General features: G+C 41.2%; 1 protein-coding gene across 6 annotated transcripts in view; it reads left to right on the top strand.

The window, feature by feature from the left end:
• The window catches only part of LOC107220178 (sodium/potassium-transporting ATPase subunit alpha), a 50934-nt gene that overhangs the window by 7793 nt on the left and 20390 nt on the right, over window positions 1-22751 (top strand). For 3 of the 6 annotated variants that reach the window (XM_015658651.2, XM_015658652.2, XM_015658649.2), the window contains exon 2: window positions 22428-22508. The exons of 1 other annotated variant lie outside the window; for it this stretch is intronic. In XM_015658651.2, the coding sequence (XP_015514137.1) occupies window positions 22428-22508 (81 nt within the window). Of the gene's footprint in view, window positions 1-10233; window positions 10308-22427; window positions 22509-22751 lie in introns of those variants that run through there. 2 more of the 6 variants (XM_015658653.2, XM_015658654.2) reach the window with 2 other exon arrangements.

The following is a 22751-nucleotide window of genomic DNA, read 5'->3' as shown; positions in this document are numbered from 1 at the left end:
TTTCAAACGCACTCCTCCGAGAGTCCCTGAGTCGTGTAAATGGGCCTCTTGGCGCCATACTTCGTGCGAAATGAAGACCTTTTATGTTCGACCCATTTCGCACTATCTTCAACTCTACCGATGTTTTACAATATTCAAACAGTCAATTTTGGATGAGAAAACTGAGCGAGCTTTTTCTGCGATGCTTAAACAACACCTAGACATTTTTTGTAACAAGCAAAATGTCACGTTTGGGGTCAATTTCACCCAGTGTGACAGTTATGCGATTCTACTAAGGTGTGTCTCACTGGGGTTAAGGGATGGTGTCTTAACTAGTTTATTGAAACACCGATCACCCTGATTTATGAACCGAACTCGACGAACATCCCACCGTGAAAACCGTCTCTAATTATTCCGTGGAACGTAGTCCTGACATCCATTGGATAGCATTGTTACCGTTGACTGCAGTAACTGATTGACCGAGACACGACACCATGAAAAGGAACACTAACCAGTCAACTGCCAACACTGCTCTACCCGCAACGTACAAAGTCTTCTCAGGGTTTTAATGCAATACTTTGTTGAGAGTCTGTTTACCGGTGCTTTTGTGCCCCTTCGTATACCTCTAAAAGCGCGAGGTGTTCTTTGTCCATCAAAGTCAGGTGACAACAATGAGACAACGAGGTTAGTAACCAAGAGGTGTACGATGCATGGAGGAACTCGAGCAGTGGTGTAATCAGAAAATGGTCTAAGGGTGGTCGGAATGTCCAGAAAACACCTTTCGCGCTCGTCTCGCGTTGTCGAATCAAAAACGGCTCGTTTGCTTTAACGGGGGTGGAACGGGGGATGAAAATCGGAGAAACAAATAAAGAAACGAACCCCAAGAGATTGTTCGAAAATCCTTCAGATGCGGGGCTATGGAGCAGTGATAGGCTCCGGTGTCCCGGCGATGCGGCGGGTGGAGAGGAGGAGGTCTGGCTGCTGACCGAGAAGAGGGGATGAAGCCCCGCAGTGCGGCGCGGTCGATACGCACCCCGTGGATCCCCGCGCCTCTCGACACCCTCGGCGCCTCACTGATCTGCACCTCGAGTCCTGGTACCCCGGTCTGCGGGCATAAACTCGCGGCGAATAATCGGGCGCTGTGTGAAACTTGGATGAATCTGCACGCGCCTCGAGCTGCGTTCGCCAGAATAAGACGCGGCAGTCATTTAAGAGGGGGTGCACAGCTTGGACGGTCTTAAATTCGTACATAATTTTAAGAGTTTCTATCTTTTTTTTTTTCGGAAGGAAATGAAAACACTCGGAGTAATTTTCATTTTCTTTAAAAAAAGAAAAACTCCTAAAAATAATATGACTGAAACGCCCCCTTAAACCTCTTCGCCACCAATTCGTAGGACGACCTTCGAGCCTCTTCCCCCTCTCGTCTGGAAATTCTCTCTTCTAATGCCCCGGCAGATAGTTGTACACTTCGGTTATTGCATCTCGAGGGGACTTGTTAACTTTGAGAGATATGAATGGGAACAGGGTCCACACCCAGTGTCAAATTGTTCAAGCCATTTCATGGGTCTGGGGATCATTTTGGCGGAGTTTTTCCACCCTTTCAATCATCAATTTGTTGCACAGAAATATGCAATTCACCATTGTCCAAATCCAATTTCAAACAGTTTTTCAATTCCATGTTGTCCTAGGTTGTGGTCTGAATGGAACAAGAATTAAATCCTGTTAAACGGAGTCGCCGAAGATTCATTTACAGCGTTAACTTATTTTCTTATTTCTCACGCTGTCAACATTCGGCAATGGTTAATTAACCACCTTGAGACATATAATTACACATCAATGTAGCATCAGTATTTCCGGTAATTCTCCGCGAATGTAGCATATAAGCACTGTAACCCAACGTAATGGCATCCGCACAAAGAGAAAGATAGAGATAGAGAGAGAGAGAGAGAGAGAGAGAGAGAGAGAGAGAGAGAGAGAGAGAGAGAGAGAGAGAGAGAGAGAGAGAGAGAGAGAGAGAGAGAGATGGAGAGAGGAAGATCGATAAAATGGCAAACGCGCGGTAGAGAACCGTCGAATTTTCCCTCCCTTCAGAGGGTTTGGTGAAAAACAAAAAAAAACAAGTTACACCCAGGCCGAATTTAGTCCCGGAAGAAAATTGGCGCAAAACAGTGTATACTTGTCGAAAAATTGGAACTCGTAAGCAACGAAAGTTACGAAGTCAACAAGGGAATAAAACTGATATTTTCAAATTCCACCCTTGACTCGGAACTTTTTCCGGCTGCAGGCTGAAACAATCGTTCGAATCCTTTTACGGATTCCTCGTGTTTTGCGGTAATGGAGAGTGATAAAAACAACTCTGCAAGGAGGCGGAGGCGGAAAAAAAAATTTACCAAATCCCTACCGATCGATTGTTCGTCAATCAGTGACTAGACAAAAAACAAACCGTTCCCTCGAACGGAGCAAACTGCCACCGTGGCACGGAATTGACTCCCAATCAAACGATAAATCGTCATCAATCCCAGTGAAGCAGTGCCGAAGTAGTGCTGAACAAGCGAGATGAAGAGGCGCCGCTTTTATCACCCCCTGCTGCATGGGAGCCATCAATTCAGGTTCCATTTCAGGACGATTATTGTTTTCTCTGCGGGTGCTGGCTGCATCTATTTGTAATTTTTCTACGGGTTAAAAGGAATTCCAGAGGATTTCCCGTACAAAGGATTCCGTGGAATCCTTATGGAAATTGGCTGGGTTCTCAGTATGTTATAGTACATATACTCCCGAAGAAAAGTTCTCATGAAAACAAGTCCGAAAAATCCGTAGTTTCCGAGATCCAGACTTCGGAAGGCGGGCGGATGGATTTTTTGACATCTATGGATTACCCGATTTTTGGGACTTGTGCCGATGAGAACTTTCGATCGGGAGGACATGTGCTGTACCACATACTGAAAATCCATCCAATTCAACCGGGAGCCGATTTCCATCAGGATTTTCCGGGATCCTTTCTCATAGATCATGTATCGATGATAAGAAATGTCGGAAAGGGTCATTTTCTATCTTATATTCTCAGTATTCGCTATTCCGTTTGTTTCCTCCTGCGACAGGACTTCACCGTTTCGTACCATAGCCAACACCAGGCGCTGATTGTTAAAGTTGTCCATCCTCACTCCAGGAAGTACGCGTTTGAAGATACCAAGCGGTTGGAACCAGATCATTGATCACGCGTGTCAGGAGCTCGTAATTTTTACGTTGCTTACGAATCGAGGGAATACCAAGCAATTTCACCACCGCAGGATTCGATCGTCTGCCAAACGAAAGGCAGAGGCGAAGATCGACCCTCTTATTTTCGTCGGTGTCGTTTACCGCCAGTTTCCACGAGAGAGTGTACCACGTACATACCTGTGCAGAAATCAATAGACCTGACGGTCGACTTTGGCGAAGGATACGCCGGAATTTCGTCCCGGGTTTTGTAAAGTGCCGCGGTGCCTCCGTGGAAGTATTATTGAAGGCTCCTCTTCAACGACGTGCCGTACAATCGACGTGTGCAGAAAGGTGACGACGACGCGAATTACGCGTCTACAACGTTGTCTATTCTAATAATAGAAATGCAGAGATACCGACGCGTTCCTTACACAGCGTTGTAACCGTCGCCGTTACCCAACCAAAGATTAAATTCCACTTTGTCTTCGCAACTCTCGAGGCACGAGGCGAGGTGCAACTCTGTGTTCAGGTACGTTGGTGGTGTACGTTGGTCTGACTTTTGCAGCAGCGCGAGCTTACCAGGCAAAAGCTCGATGTGCAGCCACTACCAAAGCCAGAGAGGTTGGACAATGAGGCTGAGAATTTTCCTCAATAATTTACCCGAGTTCATCCTTTGCTGGTGAAACTTTTGTCAAATGGCACCTACTTGAACCGAGTGTTGAAAAGTTTCACAGTAGGTTTTTTTTACGCACGGGTAATTATGCGAACATTTTTGCCAAACCATCAATTTAACAGACGCTGAAGTTTTGCCGATAAGTGCAATCGTGACTTGCGTGCAAAAATTTTCGAAATACATGCCGATCCTCCGGTATACCGGTTGTGTAATTTTCCACTGTCGAAACCAGCACTTATCTCGTTCTCCGTGTGCTTCTGCGTATATGTATGATATTTGTACGAACGTTTTATATCTTCTGGTTCGTGCCTCTGACCGCGTGATCCATTCGTGATTTTTATTACGTCTCGTTGTTTGTTGTGTTTCACGTACAACACCTGGTTGCGATAAAGTTGACGCATGTTAATTCCTATCTTTCGCTCTCCGACTGCGAAATATTTTTCGGTATTTTCATTGTTCGATCAATTATTTCTCCCCAAATTCACAACAAAAATGAAGATACAAACGAACAGCTCCAAAACCGTGAAAATGGCCGAAATTGACAGACTCTTTTTATCACTGCGCGTACAAGTTAAGTAACATCCGCAGAATCGGAGATCGCGTTGTTGGTCCAGTCGGTCGGGAATAGACGGTCTCTGCCACGCCGTAGTGGTTAAAAGATTCCGCGTGCAGAGAGCCGTGCCTATTGTTACGTGACTCACTGCTCCAGTCAGTCTCTCTCTCATTCTCTCTCCCTCCGTCCTTTTTGCCAACTCAAAGCTTGATACAAGCTCAGAGCAATAGAGCTGCAAGCTGAGCAGCAGCGTCGTCAGCGTAGGTATACAGAGTGACGAAGAGACAGAGATAGAAGGAAGAAGAGAGCCTGCCGGTGCAGGGTAGATTGAACGTAATATGGCTCTTCCTCCGCTCACTGTGTGTGTGTATACATGCGTTATAATATTATATATTGTACACGTATACGGACTTGGTATGGGAACTATTCACGAGTATCATGGTAGTCACGGTCAGTCGCAGCGACACGCGCCCCAGCCGAAATCCGCCTTAGAGTTGGTAGCGAGCAGCCGGCAGAAGGTCGGAAGCAGTAAGAGATTTGATTGGAATTGGCCAGGGCTTCCCGTGTTAAGAAGTCCCGATCAGGCCCCGATCGGGCTTAAACCGGGTTTCCCCGAAGAATGCGTTTCTTCGGTAAAAGGTTGGAAGCGGTTGGGGATTCGATAGGAATTCCCCTATTAGGGAGTCCCGATCGGGCCCCGATCGGGCTTAAACCGGGTTTCCCCGAAGAATGCGCTATCGCCTGGAAATCATGATCACGATGAAATATAAGCGTTTCTCACCGACCTACAAAGCTGTATTATAACAGCAATCTATTAGTCGACACTTGAGCGAGATTGACATTGAGATCTACGTTATTAAACGAAATCGCGTGCGTGTCGAGCTCACAATTACTGAAACCTGCTGCGTCGTACATCGTGTACAATATTTACAGCCATAATTCTTAGTCTCACGTTCAAAACTTTCAACTTTGACCCCTGGCGATAACGATAAATTGAAGTTCAAAAAATGATGTACCACAGCCTTAGTTTTGTTCGGCAGAGAAAATTATCGGGATTTATTCTAGCTTCCCGATCAGGGCCCGACTGGTTTTGCATAAAAATTGAAAATTCGTCAAAAAGATCAAACTCCACCCGGTTCAAATCCTGTAATTCATCCTTATTCCATCAGTTCCCGGATTCAAGGGATCCCCTTCGCTTTCCTACTTCCAGAAATTAAACCACAACTGCAGTTGCGGGGCGTCGTCAGCGGCAAGCTCGAATCCTGTCGAGTATTGGGTGTCGGGTAAAACTCGACGAAGTTACCTGCCGTGGGCACGTTCAGGTTCCTTCCGGTCTGACCATTCATTCGTTCGGTGATCGCGCTCCACCCGCTCATTCATACCGCACAGTGCGTTCATTCGCTGATTAGTCATCGTGGATTTCGCGGAGGTGAGGCTCAGACTAGTGTTCCTTGTCCGGATAGAACCGGAGAATCCGGGCGACTCGCTGTCTGCAATTTCGTCCGATGAACCCGCCTTTCTTGACTATAGGTACCTATCGCCTCGATCTCTGTCTCCGTATTCGGATTGCATCTAGGTATAATAATTGTCAGTTAGACGAGGATAAGCGATGCCTACCAAAGTTTACGAGATCGCTGCGTCGATGGACTGTATAAAACCCTTTATGGCACAGTGTCTCATATATGAGACACCTTTTTGGAATCGATTATTCAAAATTTATATTCAAGAGTTTTCGGCGTTGCTGAAAACGAATTCGACGTCAGGATTTCAAAATTGAAGATGCTGGATCAAATATGGCTGACTAAAAATATAAAAATTGATATTCAAAGGGTCAAGGCCAGTCATGCCAATGCCGTCCAAAATGATTAAGCAGACGAGAATTCGGCCGATTTGGCAAAATGTTCACGTCATTCGAGGGGAAAATCGCGTCAGAAGTAGGATACATGAAATTATGTCGCGTCATGTGAAGACTTTTGATATTACTTTTGACTTATTTATTACTAAGGTGTAAATAAGAAACAGCAGCCAGGTGTATTTGTTCAGGGATCGCAGAACAACATTTTTTTTTTTTTTTATACCGTCTTACGGACGACGATGATAATATGTGTACTGTGAGAGATAAGGGGACAAAAAAAAAAAGAAAACTCGAATTGTACAAATACAATATAATGCCGGGGGGATTTGGTGAGGCGTGAGATAACCAGTTGAATCCAGTATTTCATCATCGTAACGCCGGTTCTCGTATAAGGTATATTATTATACCACTTGACGTATATAGATTTACCTTGTCTCTTTTCGGTCATCCCTCAGCACACAATGGGCACAAAAGCGGCTCAGAGATCAGAGATAACGGATACTGTGTGTACATATATATATATATATATATATTATATATATATATTTATGTGTATATATACGCATAACTGTATAAGAACGACAAAAAACCTGTCGGAAATAAAACTCTATGAGGATTTTAAAAAAGGAATTAATAACAATTTTATAGACAACTTTAAGAGAGCCGTGAAGGAAATATTGGCCCAAGACCAACAGTTGCATAACTCGGGGCTTGGCTTGGCCTGAAAATGCGATGTTGATGCTGTTATAAGGAAGAGGAATAGAAAACAACAAAAAAAGAAGAACAGGTAGTTGCCAAAAAATATCACGATACGAAAACTGGGATAATTCGGTTTCGCGAAGAGAAACTACAACTAAACGTACGATGATTGAAAAGGAAATTTTCAAACGTATTACACCTATCAACAGAAATTTATTTACTCTGTGTAACGTGAAAACTTTTGAACTATTATGTTAGGAGCAAGATTTAGTATAATAGAATTATCGTTATAATACATTAGATACGAATGGTTTTACTGTAATACGATGTTTTTTAGTTCTTCCAAAAATACAGTTTTCATTATCTAAAATTCACGGTGTTTCGCCGTTCATTGTAACCAACTACCCGGTATCTGTTGTAAGTAACAAAACACCCTGAATCAAAGAAAAAGGTAAGTCGAAACGATAACCATTAAATTTTACTGCCAATAGCTGTAACGCAAAAACTAGACATCATCGAGTAAAAATAAATATAGTTTCATAATGAGGCTAGATAGGTATTTAAAAATTACCGAGCCCCTTCCTTGTTACAAAATTATACGCATCATGGTCGCACGGATTCGGAAAGTTAAAACTATTTATCGATTTCCCAGTAGTGTCGAGTTCCCGTTCTATGGTATACATATACGCACAGTCTGTTATACAGGATCACCTACAGATATATATGTCTGCTCCACCTCTGGGTGTACATAACGTGTACACCGCGTATAGTACAGGCCTATTTACCTTATACCTACTCCCCCGATTCCACCGCCCTCGGTTTTCCGCGGAGTCTAGACTGCGGAGGTTGGCAACTCGGTGCGAAAAGTAAGATGGGAAAGGGAACGAAAATATTCAGCATTTCTAAGTGAATTTTGAATATTTTCTATCCAGATAACCAAAAATTATTCGTGTCTCCTTACATTCTCGAGGAGAACAATTTTTTATTATTATACTCGACACGTTTATTACGTAAAAGAAATTTTTAAAAAAAATTTAGGTACCTCATTTATCGACAATTTCAACTGTATTTTGAATTTAAAATTCATCGTCAGGTAGAGCCTGAAGAATCTTGGTTTTTTTTTCTTTCTTTACTGACTAAAGAAATGGACAAATCGCTCGGAAGTTTGAGAAAACAAATTCTAGCTCCAAATAAGGGTCTCTGGTGGAGAATTCTCGGGAAATTTCGCTTTACTCGAGACGATAAAAAAAAGTGTTAAGAAAATTGAGAAATCGTGTCTCGAATGATATTCAACTTATGTAATTTTTTTCCATGAAAGAAAGAAGAGAAATTAACAATTTTCCTAGGAATAATAATAACAAGGCACGGTCTATAAACCCGAGTGGCTAAACTCTGCGGCTAGTTTACACGCCTCGATTTAAATTCGCATTAACGTGGCGGACACACTTGCCTTTGCGTTTGCGTTAGCGTCGCGTGTTCCTGACTTCGATGGAGTAACGACGACGACGACGGTGGTTGTGGTCCTTCGCTTCGCACGTCTGCACTCAGCGCGGGATGAATCTTAATCGGGGCATAAGTGACGATGCGTTGGACTCCCTAAAGTGCGAAACATATCCGCGAAAGCTCCCGGAATACCGGGAAACGAAAACTATGGTTCAATCCTCTAAAGTAATAATAACAACAACAACAGCAGCAACAATAATAATAATAATGATTGTTGTTGTTGTTGTTGTTATTAACCAAAATATACATCAAATTGACGCATTCCTCAGATGTCTACATTTCACACAAAATTTACGATGCATTGCTTAAAAAATATTATATTCGGTGTATTTCTACATATTTTCTTTTCTTTTTTTTCGGTAATTAAATTTCAACACGCTTGATACCTGATATTATTTTTCCAAATTCAAGCGCGAACTTGAATTCTTGATAATCGAAATCTACGGGGAGCGGATTTTTTTTCGTTTTTTTCTTCTGTTTATTAATTTTCAAAAATTCGAAACGCAATTAGAGTAGGTAGATATAACGTAATATGGATCATACGACACGTCGCGTCGGTTTGTGACTCGTGTCTTAGGAGTTGTCCAGCCTTGGAACGAGGTGTTGAGTTGCAGTTCTCTGATATATTTACTTTATTGTTCAACTATTTTCTGGTTTTTTATTTTTTTCACAACTTCTATCGGGCATAGTTTCTATCAGAAATCGCGTATACGGCGAGGTCTTCGATTTCCAATGCACGTGAACTAGACTGCGATGCATATTAGTTTAGGTTAAATTTTTCTAACAGTGTAAGTAATAACGTTAAGTACTAACTTCAACATCCTTCTATATATCTCAAATTTTGAACCCTTTAAATTTTGATTTTCAAAATACACCAAAGGCGTGTCAAAGCCCTTCTCTATTCCCGAATACTGCACCGATTTAACAATCTCGAAGGAATTTGTATTGATGCCCGCTGGACGTCGAATTCGATCGCTACGTACAGTACCAGATTTAGTACTTCAAACGAAAAAAAGCTTGTAGTAAGAAAAAAAAAAGCAACCGAGATCTAAAATCCTTGTCACCCCTGGTCAGCGGCCATGTTGTATGGTACCCATCGGTAGGACCCCCGAGACCCGCCGATCAACGTCGGAATAAAAATAATCCGCGTAGAAAAACGTAGTTCGAAAAAAGAAATGGAAAAAAAAGAGACAGCGCGAAAAACCGTAAAAAGAAGAAGAACAGTGCAGCATCCATCTTACAGGAAATACCGGTGCAGGGCAAACCGAGGGTAGACGAACGATAACTTGAACGGGGCGTCGCAAGCTTGCCGGAGAACGTGTGCGAAAAGACGGAAGATAACGAAGAAGAAGAAGAAGAAGAAGAAGAAGATGAAGATGAATAAGAAGATGACGATGATGAAAGCGAAGAAGAAGAAGAAGAAAACAAAAAGAAGAAGAGGACGAAGCATAAGCACACGTACACCGTTCCGCGTAGATACGCGCGGTTGAGCTTGCGCGCTTCGTCGGGGTGGGGCGCGCGTATCTAGGGCCTTGGAGGGGGCTGGGGGTTGGGGCGTGGGGCGTGGGGCGCGGGGGGCGCCGGGGGGGGGGGGGGGGATAAGCGGCAACCCGCGGTGCACGGTAGCCGGGCGGTTGAGGAAGAGCGGCGGCGATGGCGGTGGGGGGTGGGGGGAGGCAGCGGAGGCGTCGCGCGGGTCGATGCTGCCGTCGGCGGTGGCGGTGGGGGCGGCGGGGGCGGCGTAAGCTGCTGGCGGAGGAGCGACGGTTAGTCAGTCTTTGGTGCTCCCGAAGCCGCGCTGCACGCTACTCCTACATCGAAACACCGTCGCCGCAGCCATGGGTGATAAGGTATTTGTGCTAAGAGAGAAAGAGGAAGGAGAGCAGCTAAATCACGATCCACGATCGATATCTGAGGGGATCGTTCTTACCGACGACGGAATTAATTAAACTACAGACTTTTAACGACGCTCTTGACCGTTTGCTCGTTGTTGTTGTTATTATTCTTCTAAATTTAATACACGCGCGTTTTCAACTGCAGACGATACTTGTAGAAAATTCGATTTTTTTTCATTGATTTTTTTTTCTAAAGAAGAAGAAAAAGTAATAATAATAATAATACATTAGACGACTTAACGACGATATTTTTTATACGCGCATCGGTTAGACAGCGGGAACGGAATATTATCCACGAAGATTCCCCTGCCAATCACATTTTCCTTCGGGAAGTCCCTTTAAATACCATTCCTCAAACACGTTAACGGCTATCCCCTTGTATGTACTCGCGGTTCAGTCGAGAAAACTTGATAAAATAAACTATACGGTGGCAAAATATTATAGACAAAAACGATAATGGTGATCGAATTTGGGAAGAATTTTTCTTTTGACGGAGGGGGTGAAGTTTCCGGGCGGACGAGGAGGAAGAAGAAAAGGAGATGGTGAAGGGTGAGGAGGAAGAGGAGGAGGAGGAGGCGAGGCGGTGGCTTTGAGAAAGAGGAACACCAATTTCCTCTTTTCTTTACCTCGCTTCCGTCTCTCCTCTGATCTGATCCTTGATAGCTTTTCGTTTCGTTTCGTTCCTTTTTTATATCTGCTTCGTCTTAAAAGAAACAAAAATCCGAGATCCACGCATACACGGAGTGATTATTATTATGTCTATTGTCCACTTGCACGGAAGCTTGAAATACGAAAGCTTTCCGTATAATAGGCTTATAAATGAATTAGTAGTGCACAAATGGAATAAAAGATTGCCGCAAAGGAGAACAAAAAAAAAAAAAAAGAACTTTGTTTAGAAAAAAAGGGATTCGATGATACAAAGAAAAAAAAAAAGATTCAATGAAAATTCACCGCAGGTACGTTGAAAACTTGGAAGAAAAAACGATCGAAACGAAATCGACCACGAGCGAAAATCGAATCAGATTCTTCCTCCAACCTTCCTCACGTAAGCCCCAGATAATTAACGCTTTCAGTCACGAAATTCGGTTACCTGTGAATGCAAAGAAAAAAATATCGGAATTTTGCATGGCATAAAAAAAAAAGGGTCCCACTGGGGTGGCTGCTGTGACTGAAAGGGTTAATCGGTGCGTGTCGGCACCTCCTCTAAATTCAACCGACTAAACGTGACCTTCTCTTCGATCCTATTTCTCCTCTCCTTCTCCTCCTGCTCACCACGCCCCACTATCGCCATCGTTACAAGCACCTAGTCGTACACACACACATGTTTAAGGGTGAGACGCGCAAAACGGGCCGTCATGCACAATCAAACGGCTTTCAAAAGAAAAAGAAAAATTTCGATAACGCTTGAAACGTATTTTTAGGCAACAAAAAACCAGAAAAATGCTTCGTTAAAAATGATTGATCTAACGTTATTCTTCCCTTAAGGGGGCCCATTTTGTTACATAGATACAGTGCCTTAAGTGTCCGCCATGAAACGAAACGAAATTAAAATTCAATCCGAATATCTCTGTTTTCGACACCCTTGTTTTATAGTATCCTGTAAATTAATTCATCGCGTTACTGGTCCGCTATCTCCTCGTTTCTTTATTTCATCAAAAAAAAAAAATTCTCCCCTCAGCATCAGTTCCTTCCTTCGTTTACACCTCTGCATGCGCGAGTATCTTCCGAGTTGTTCCCGACGCCACCGCATCCGGAACAGCGGCAGCACCGTCGTCCGCAAACCGAGTTTACACCGGTCGATCAGACTCAACGTCACCTGGCGCCGGAACGGCGGCGACGCACAAAAAGATATACCTCAAACCTTGAAAAAGAAAAAATGCTTCCCCGTTTCCGAAACCCTCCCGAAATCCGTAGATAGTCGAGGAAAACAAGCTAAAATTACAACCACGGTGAATATTGGCGATAAAATCGTTTCCACCATCTCGGGTTCAATCTCAAGTTAAATTGTTCCATCTTTGTCGGTTGGTTTACGCGCATTCTAGTCTTTTCTTTTCGTTTTTTTTGGGATTCTAAATGAATCACATCTTAAATCATTTATAATTAATCTTCGAGATTTGAAGAAGAATTCATTTCTTAAACCCTCCTCTCAATCCGTTGAACCTTACCTTCTATACGTATAGGTACAACTCTTACCCAATATACCTTTACCCCCCTTTGCATATAGGTATAGATGGCGTTTATTCTTTTCGCTATGTTGCGTCTGCGCGGCTATCTAGATATTTTACATCGCGTGTAACCGGGTGGTTACCAAAGTATGCAATATTATCGGATGTAGATAGGTAAACACATCGTACGAAATAATCATAATGATAATAATAACGATACGCCCAACCCTTGGCAGACATGACAAAAAATTCTATATCTAACGATTTATAAAATTTTTAATTAAAATTTCAGTCATTTTTGGTCCTAAGCAACGAAAAAAAAAAAATTGCCCCGATAAATGTACTTTGCCTTTGGCTCTGCCTGTGTGGCCTGTTCAGCATCAGATCGAGAGAGGTTCGCGGATCTATACGGTCGGTTTTAGCCGGATAGTAACTACTTCCGGCGACTGCGCAAACTTGCTTCTCTCCGCATGTATATATGTACGTACGTATATATGCGTACCTTACACCTACGTACGTACGTATTATACATACGTAAAACGCGGTTTGCGCCAAGGACGTAGCGTCGATTGAAAAGGTCGATCCTTTTAACGCAAAACCTCGATAGGATGGATTATGTAGACGTAGGCCGTGCCTCGAACACCGTCTCCATTTATAACGACGATCGAAACGTTCCGTGATCAATTTTCGAAAAAATAAGAAATGCGGTAACCCATGTAAAAGTAGAGGTAAAGGAAGTAATGAACGGTTTTCTAAAAACGATCGGTTCTGAAGGTAAAAGAAACGGTTGAAAATAACGATCTAGGGTTGAACAATTTTTTAAGTCGAATTGCAAAAGAAGACGAATAATAATTGAAAATCGTATTTTTTATTCCCTTTTTATACAATCATAGTATAAAGTTTGATGGAAAATATGAATAGCACGTAGTTCTTTGAATAGAGAAACAGAAAGACTGTTTTTTTTCTTCCTTTTTTCTCACGCCTCGTGTAAATTGACGAATCAGAAACTATATCATGTAGAAAATGGTAAACAATTTGAAGAGTCGGATGCGCGCGCAAAGAGACATAATTATTATCTGAGGCTTTTGCGCTCGAGTCAAGTTTTCGCTTCTTTCCCCTCTTTATTCAGCCCTACGTTCCCACATTCTCAATTTCTGTTCAGGGACAATTTCCGTTCGAGAATTCACACATTTCATCTAATTCTTGATCTTCCCCTTGATCACTTTTGCATGGTTCAAAAGTAGCCAACTTTTTTCTCGCCTTGCAAATTTTCGCTTCTTCAATGCGCTTCGAAAAATGACTGTAGAAACTTTGGGAGGCGGGGACGGGGAGGAGGATAGATAGACGAAGAGGAAGTTTCCCCCTCTCTAAATTGGAGGAAGAGACGCAGACCAGATGGCGCCATGGGAGTCGAGTTGCGATAGGTTAGGTTAGGTTAGGTCAGAGGGCGCGCATCGATCGGTGGAAAAGACCTCCTTATAAATTCATGGGACAATTTGATTCTCCCGCCTTTTTCTTTTTTCTGCTACCCCGCATAGAGATGGATTTAGCGACAGGAATAGAAGCGTAATAAAAGAAACATTAGCAGCAAAAATCGAGTCTTTTCTTTTTTGTTGCAACTTTATTTTCAACTCTACTCTTCCTCACTCTCCTTCTCTCCCTCTTTGGAATCACTTTTCTCCTTCCCCGTTACCTCCGTGTCCGGTTTTACCCACAATCCGAATTCGCCAATCATCGTGTGGACCGTATTACAGACTTACAGAGAAGCCGATCAATATGATTTCACTTTACCACCACCACCCCCAAACTTCCGCCCCTCAAACCAATCGCGTTGCGATATCTCGAATCGAGGAAATTTTCCCCACCGACTTTTTTTTTATTCGCCACACAACTTTCCCACTCACAATATGCCCAAAACTTTCGTGTAGATTCGAAGGTTTATCCAAATTGTACAATTAATTCTAATCTACACCGTTGGAACGTTCGTTAATTTTCGAAATATATTCCCTGCCTACGGAACGTTCCAATTTCAAACTAACCACGGTGTACAAAAGTCGAAAAAAATGCAATATCCAGGAAAGTTCAGTTCGTCGGAAATTCGTTGCGCGATGGATAATTTGAACCCCATTTAGGTGTGTGTGTGTTACACTTTTATCTTTGTAGTAATTTTCACATTCGATACAACGCGGTAATAAACGATTTATCGCATCGAGTCCTGGCATAGGTACACGAACGGCTCAAATACCACCCTTAAGATACCCCAGCGATTTTCCCATCCTCTTCTTCTCCCCGACTTTTGCAAGGCTTCTGTTGAGCCTCTATTTCTCCTTATATCTCCCTCTCTCCGTCCAAAGTGTACAATCCGTGTCTCGTTGATAGTATATCAGTTATGCATTTGAAATCATCTGAACTAATGACGCATAAAAACATATCTCTTTGTAAATAAAAACTCGTCCAAATCAAATGAGAAAAAAAAGAAAACAAATCTCGTTACATCATCTGGTACCGTAATTATTATTATCTTTAAACTTATCAATACATCAACGAGATTTTACGACACTTGGAACGAACTCGAATGAACAAATATTAGTAAACTTCTAAAATGAAGTCAGTAACGTTACCGTAACGACAAATGTTTAAGAAAAATCGTTACTTCGCATCCTTAGACATGTCCAAAATTTGATTTACTATTGAAAAGTCAGCTCGTCGAAAGTCATTTTTAAATTGTCCGCTAACGATGATTTTTAACCTCAGGTTTCGTCGCGTTAACGTTACTAAAACTTCAGCCTGCGATCTCGAATTATGTAATATATAGTACACCCACACCTATGCTCCGGAAGCGATTAGAACTAGAGGGGCTCCGTAAGCCAGCCGTTCTCTGAGGTTGAAACACGGTCGCCTATCTATTATTCGTCATTCTCTTGGGTTTCGAGGCTTTCGTCAATTTGAAAAAGGGATTCAAACGAACCAAAGAACGATTAGCTCCTTAATTTTTTCTTTTACTCGTTTTCTTTGTTCGCTTAAGGTATTATTGTTATTATTATTATTATTACTACACACGCGCGCACGCGCGATAGAATATTACGCATTGGGTTATAATTAATAAAATAGTGATAATTACAAAATGCGAGCAATGACCATGCAGGCGTCATTATCGACTCGTATCGTTAACGAACCTCTGCTCTAATTCGACGTAGGCACGCCTTCGCGCGTTTTTATAAACGGTACATCGATGCAAAAATTATTACCCTAGTTAATTTTTGAAAGAGAAGAACATGAAACCCGAATCGATAACGATAATTAAAATAAAATATCGTTAGTAATAACAACGTAAGGGTTTTTACCAAAGTTTTTATCAAACCTCACGGTTGTTAATTAACGCAATGCCTTAGGTTAGATTAAGTTGGCAAGGTTATGTTTCACGCAGAGACAACGACCAGATTTTAGTCGTTGAACTCGTGACAGACCTGAATAACCCTAACTCAACCTGACCCGACAACTTGCGCGATAAATTAATATGCAGAACTTGCTACCCTCGCCTTCCCGCCACCCTTGTACCCAACTTCGCAAACTCTAACCTAACCCTTGCCTACCCTCGATTCTAACCTCTCGTGCAGAGTTCAACATATTACACTCACGTTCCCGATATAATGTTAAGTAGTTACGGTACGTGATAAACGTACGAATAGTAGTAGTAACCATTATGTTTACGGTATCGGTAACAGGCACGAGCTTATCGTCTCTTGGTACTGTAGGTACAAAAAATAGGAAAAATACGACATGCACGCGTTACGACGACGAAACTACTTTACCTCTAATTATTAGCGCTGTGCGATTATTTGATTAATCGGTTTATCAATTAATCGATTGATCCACGGTCTCGATCATTAATCGGCAACTTCGGTCAACTGAAAATACGACTAACCGAAACGGTCGATTAATCGACAGATCACTCAGCTCTACTAATTATCGTTCGAGTGTTGATATATTTGTTTTTTTTTTTTGCTCCCTTGCTTTTTTCTCGAATTTTACCGTCAGACGTGAAAAGTGAACTACACAATATCCTTAGCGAAGTAACAATATAATTCGAATGTCCGTTTACCCGATATTCGAGCAAATAAATCGAGTCTAGTTTTCGTCTAGGTATCGTCTTGTTCTGTTCAGCGACGCGTAATCCTCGTCGATCGGTAGGGTCGTCGACTCGACGACGCGTTGACATCGTCTATTTTTTTTCCCCCGAACGTCTAAATCCCAGGCAAGGGAAGCCAAGTTGTCGGTTTTTCCTTCCCTCGTTTTTTTCCCCGCACCCTCTTCCTCGATTTTCCCACCCGCGAAGAGGTTTCCCGTTAAAAAAAGAGAAACGTTTGCAAAATGAACGATTTTCTCTCGTCACAATTTCGAGAAAGTTTTTCTCCAACGGCTACCTTATTACACGTAAACTCTTGCATGAAACCAAAAGTACGACGCTGATATAAGCGTTTTCCTCGGTACGTTTTCAACGGTGTATCCATATTTGAAAATCAACCTCTGTTTGGTTTAGATACTCGAATAACATTATACATCTAGGCTGTCCGATCGGGTGTGGGTAAATGGTACAATGCACGACGGTTCATGGCCTGGATTCGTATTGATCTTCCTCGTGGTTTCGTTCGTTCGTTCGTTCGTTCTCCGCGTCTGCGCCTCCCCGTTATATACGTACATACACAACCAGAGAGAGAGAGAGAGAGAGAGAGAGCCAAAGAGGACTGGCCCATCGACCCGACAACCTATACGTATACCCGCCATCCAACCGCACCCCCGCCAAATTTTTTGCACCCCCAAGACAGGCTATCAAAATTTTGTAACAAGAAAGGTGCCTAGTAATTTTTAAACGCCTATCTAGCCTCGTTATAGAACCATGTTTATTTTTATTCGACCAGGTCTAGTTTTTTGCGTTACAGCTACTGACAGCAAAATTGAATTTTTATCGTTTTGACTTACCTTTTTTTTTTATTCAGGGTGTTTTGTTACTTACAATAAAAGCCAAGCTAGTTGGTTACAATAAATGACGAAACACCGTGAATCAACGAAGGTTAGTCAAAAGGATAGCCATTCAATTTTACTGGTATAGTAGCTGTAACGCAAAATTTAGACATGATCGAATCGAATAAATAAATAAGGTAAATAAAAACTGTATTTTTGTAAAAACTAAAACAACATCGTATTACAATAAAATTAGATAATTAGGAACTCTTTGCTCCCTTTCCCATGACAAAACTTCTAACTCTTCAAACATTTGCCACCGTGGCTCACTTGCTTCTACGATAAATTTTCCTAATTGATATATTTATCGTCTCGTTTATACCTATCGTATTTCCCAGGGTCCCGAGTTTTATACAACCTTATTCACCGCACGTAAACTCGGGACGTAACGCACAGCACTATCGGCTAATTAAATACACGGGTATCCAACTTCCGGGGGCGGTTCGCACGGCACGTGGAGGCCTGGGGGTGGTGGGAGGGCGCCTAGCAAATCGGTATAATAGGAACATGCCGGAAGACGTGTAGTGGTAAAAAAAAAAAAAAAAAAATTAAAGAACGACAAATTTGGATCGTCGAAAAGTCTCTTGGATACAAAAAATAAATTTTTCTTTCACTGCCTTTTATTTGTTTTCTTTGTTTTCTAAAATCAGTATTCGTCGTGAATCAGATTATTTCGTCGACTCTTTCCTTGGGACGGAGGGGAAATTTGTAAATCGTTTGATTCTTGACACCGAGTGGTCTTAAAATTAAAATCATTACCAAAATCAACGGCTAACAATACAATAATAATAATAATAATCCCGTTACTCAGAGTTTCGTTTCAACGAAAACTCTCGCTGTATGTATAATATTATATATATTTTATTTGGTTTTTTGTATTTTTGACTTTGTTTTTGTTGTTCTTTTCTAACTCCAAGATGACAAATAATCAATCCTTGGTGATTTTTGTTCCGTTCTCTTGGATTTTTAGCTTCGCCAACGGCGTTGCAAGCCGTGTTATTTATATCCAAGCGAACCAACAACAGCCACCGTACTCTCGTTGTAGGTACAACGACACAGGGTGGGTGGGATACCTGAGGGTAGGTTATATCTGCGTACCTGAAACGTGCTGACTGCAGAGCTCGGCTGAACTCGGCCAAAATCAATACTACGACGGTACCCGCTGTTGTCACCCTCTTCCCTCCCCCTCTCCCTCCCTCACTCTCTCTCTCTCTCTCTGTCTCTCCCTTCCGTTTCCACGGAGTTTAAAAATTCAAAGTCAACATTACATCCTACGAATACAATGACGGTTTAATAATAATAATAACATCCACGGGTAAACAAATAAGTTTAGTATTATTCGAGTCGATAAAAAATACTCACATCATATTTTTCCCCCTCTTACGTTACCTTCGAAAACTTATTTTTTTATCCTTTTAAACTTATTAAAATTCTAAAAGGTGACTCGTGAGGTTTGAATGTTTTTTTTTTTTAAACGGCCTAATGTATAGTATATGATAATTGGCGAACGACGGCAAAAAAGCGTACCTTATTTAGAAAATCAAGTACCTGTTTAAATTGGAATGATTCTTTGGAAAGATTTTTTTTTTTATTTCTCAAGTATAATAAAAACGACGATTAACGATGGTTGTTGGTTGAAAAATACAAGGCTATTGAAATAGATTCAACCACTTTGGAAACACTGTATACTTGAATTACATACGTATTTACATACCTATAGGTATCACACATGTAATAGACGTATATACGTATGTATAAATGATCTTGCGCAATAACCGCAACGACAGCCTGAACAAATCAAGTGCAATATAACGACGTAACAGCTGCATGAGGTCGTACATAACGTATACCTATAATACATACGTACGTGTATATGTATACATGCATTATACGTAACGTATATTACATACGTACAATAATTAGAAATGGAATGAAAAAAAAAACAATGTCAATCAATTAGCCGGTCCGGAATTTTCTCCCTCTGTCACGTTTTTTTTTTTTTTTTTTTTATTGCACAAAATTCATACTTCAAATTGTAAAATACTGTGAGGAACAAAACAACGAAGTCGGATGATTGCGAATGATAATAATGATGATAAGCATAAGGAGGGAAAAAGTGAATATCATTCCAATTCCCTGAAGTCTTTGAACTTGATTCGTTCGATTGTCGGCCGTAGGATCAGCAGCGGCGTCGACGAACCGGTGTTAAATTCAATTAATTAATTAAATCCCATGAGATGGTGACTATACAAGAGAAATCCTAAAGTGTGTCGCGCTCGTGGTATTATGTTAGGTAGAAGCGCCAGGGTACGTTACTTTACTGGTTTTCTATATCATTCGACAACTTGTACGGAGATTTTTTGAAACGTGAAATAACTATTTTTTTCCTTCACGTATTTATAGGGGATCAATTCCAATATCTTGTTCTCTGACAATAAGCTCGAGGAAATTTGTTCATCTAATTAATTGCGATGGAACGGATTAACCCTTTGAAGCGTACATTTTTTTTTTCGGTAAAATTCTTTGAAACTGGATATAGAAACTTCCGAAATTCAAAATGGCGTATATAATACGAGCGAATCGTATCAATTTTTGTATTTTGAATCCGCCATATCGGATCCGCTGTTTTGAATTTTGAAATTCTGACATCGGATTCTTAAATCGGAATCCTTCTTAAAACATCGACTTTGACATCTTGAAAGTTTAACTATGCCAGAATCGTTCTGACATTAAATTCAATTCCGCTTCAAGATCGGGGATTGTAAATAAAAAAAAAAAATTGCCGAAAACTTGGACCGAAAATACGATGAAAAATCGTTGAAATACTGCAGGATCTTACAAAAGTAGATCTCTGCAGAACTACTTAAGACTCCGTTCAGCCGTTCAGACAGTCGACGACGAAGTTAATTAGTGACGTTGCCGGCAGGGTTCGTCGGATGGCGAATTACGTCATTCCCTACGTATGGGACGTTCCGCGCCAATTCGACGCTCGCTTAACCCTGACCAACATTTCCGCGAATATGATCCGTGTTTTGCGTTCTCTGTCCAACGTTGTTCAACAACTCGGTATTCGATCGATATTCGTTATTCATTCGTGAATCTGTTGGAACGGCAGATTTTGAATTGGTTCCCTAAAAACCTCTAAATATTTTTTCAGTATTTTGTCATAAAATTGTCGACTAGCACCTTGAAAGAAAAACAAAACCAACACCAAAGTTGAAAAATAATCCATCCTAATAATCTCGCGTAAACCGAAAATCTAAACCACCGATCCCATTTTTCTCCCACACGCCTCGCACGACAATTATATACCTTATACGTTATTATACTTTATTCGCAGAATGTATACATAGTAGTACTTCTTGTAGTACTATTGTGTCAGCGTTTGTTGCAAGCAAGCAAGCGTGTATACGTATACGTTTTTTAAATTGCAGGAAATCGCCATTCACGAAGAGTTTCATTTTAAATTACACCAAGTTATAATCAACTCTCGTGCTCCGGCCGTTAGCTGCTGCTGCTGCTGCTGCTGTTGCTACGTTTTGTTCTCTTCTCTTCTGTAACGCCGTTGTTAGGTCGTTGTTACAAAAGTTTTCAGCATGACTTGACTAGTTGTATGATCGGCTTGTTCAAGAATTCGCACGGACGAATAACACCGCGGAAAATAGATTAGCGTGTTGCAAAATAAATTATACAAATCTGACTCTTCGTTGCGTCTGTTGAAATGATCAAACAACAAAATTAGCATAATCAAAAGAACCACAAGCACAGTAATTCAGTGTTCTTTTGTTGCTAATTAGTTTTTTTTTTTATTGCGTAGCTATATATTTTTTTTTTTTTTGAAAATTAATGCAGCTTTGCTGACTGAACCAAAATCCTTTTTTTTCATGGAAAAGTACGAACTTCGACCATTTGTTTACATGTCCCAGTTTTGCAATAAACAAATCAATGTATTAAATTTTTTTTTAGACTTGAAAATATTCCAGACACCATGTGGAGCCAAAAAACTCGACAATTGTTACCAAAAATGTAGTTTATTAAATAAAAAGCTACCAAAAAAAAAAAAACATCGTGAATCGAAGAGCAAGTAACGTCAATTTTTCAAAAATTACAGTATGTATAAAAACTAAAAATACCGTGTAAAGTTAATGAATTCGCAATATTAACGCTTCGTCGACGTGTCTTCGAATGACCCAAAACTCCAGATTTTCGTAGACACCCACAATATTATTATTATCATTAACAGTAGTAGTGGTGGTTGGCGGTTTAAGTGGCAACTGTTTCACCGCTAGCTGGCTACATGCCTATATATTACTACCTGACAGATACAAACGACGCTAATTAGTCCGTGCATTCTTTTAATTTTAATAACAAGACCCTCGCGTTACGCAGTCACCAACTCGTACCAGAGCTGACTGCTCTTATTACGCACGAATTTTCCCACCGATGAGGTTCGTTCGTTATTTTTCCACGCGGAGGGCAAGATTCAAACTGGAAATCGCCTCGTCTTCGGCTTCGCTCTGATATATTTCCAAAATACTACCCCCCCATTATCGTCATAATTTTTAAAATGAAGCTAAAGCTAGCGGTCAGAGTTAGCATCCAAACGTGTCAAAGTTTTTGGAAATAGAAAAATGCAGTCTAGTTTTATCCCCATAATTTTGTAAAAGTATCGGGGGTTCGAGGTGTTTCACGAAATTTTCATTTTCGCACTTCGCTACCTCGTTCGAATGAACGTTAGAACGTTTCGCCGATGATTCTGGCTGCTAGCTTTCAGCCTCGTATTTTCGAAATACTACCCCTCGTCATCGTCAAAATTTTCAAAATACTACCCCTCGTCATCGTCGTCATTATCATCGTTATTATTTTGTTCCTACCATTTATTTTCCAGCATGGCCGTTCAGACTCTTACAGAGTCGCCACTCTGCCAAATGTTCGGGACGACAACAAAACCGCTGACGGAATGTACAAGGTATATTATTTCGTGGCGGAAACGAATTTCAGCCGCGATTGGAAATCCGTTTTTATATTATTTTTCCTTTTTTCAACTGTTTTCTCTGTCTTTGGGACTACGGCACAAAAAAATTTCTACAACTTTCTACGCTGCTTGTATACAAAAGTGGCGCCGGTTTTTTCACCGATACTCGTGGCGTGGCTTGGATTGTCGTGAGAAATTAAATATTTCGAGAGGTTGAATTTGACAATGTCACAGCTT

This window comes from Neodiprion lecontei, chromosome 7 (assembly GCF_021901455.1).
Source record: "Neodiprion lecontei isolate iyNeoLeco1 chromosome 7, iyNeoLeco1.1, whole genome shotgun sequence".
Taxonomy (NCBI): Eukaryota; Metazoa; Arthropoda; class Insecta; order Hymenoptera; family Diprionidae; genus Neodiprion; species Neodiprion lecontei.
Note: the sequence above shows the minus strand (reverse complement) of the source record. Positions and strands in the feature narration are given on the sequence as shown.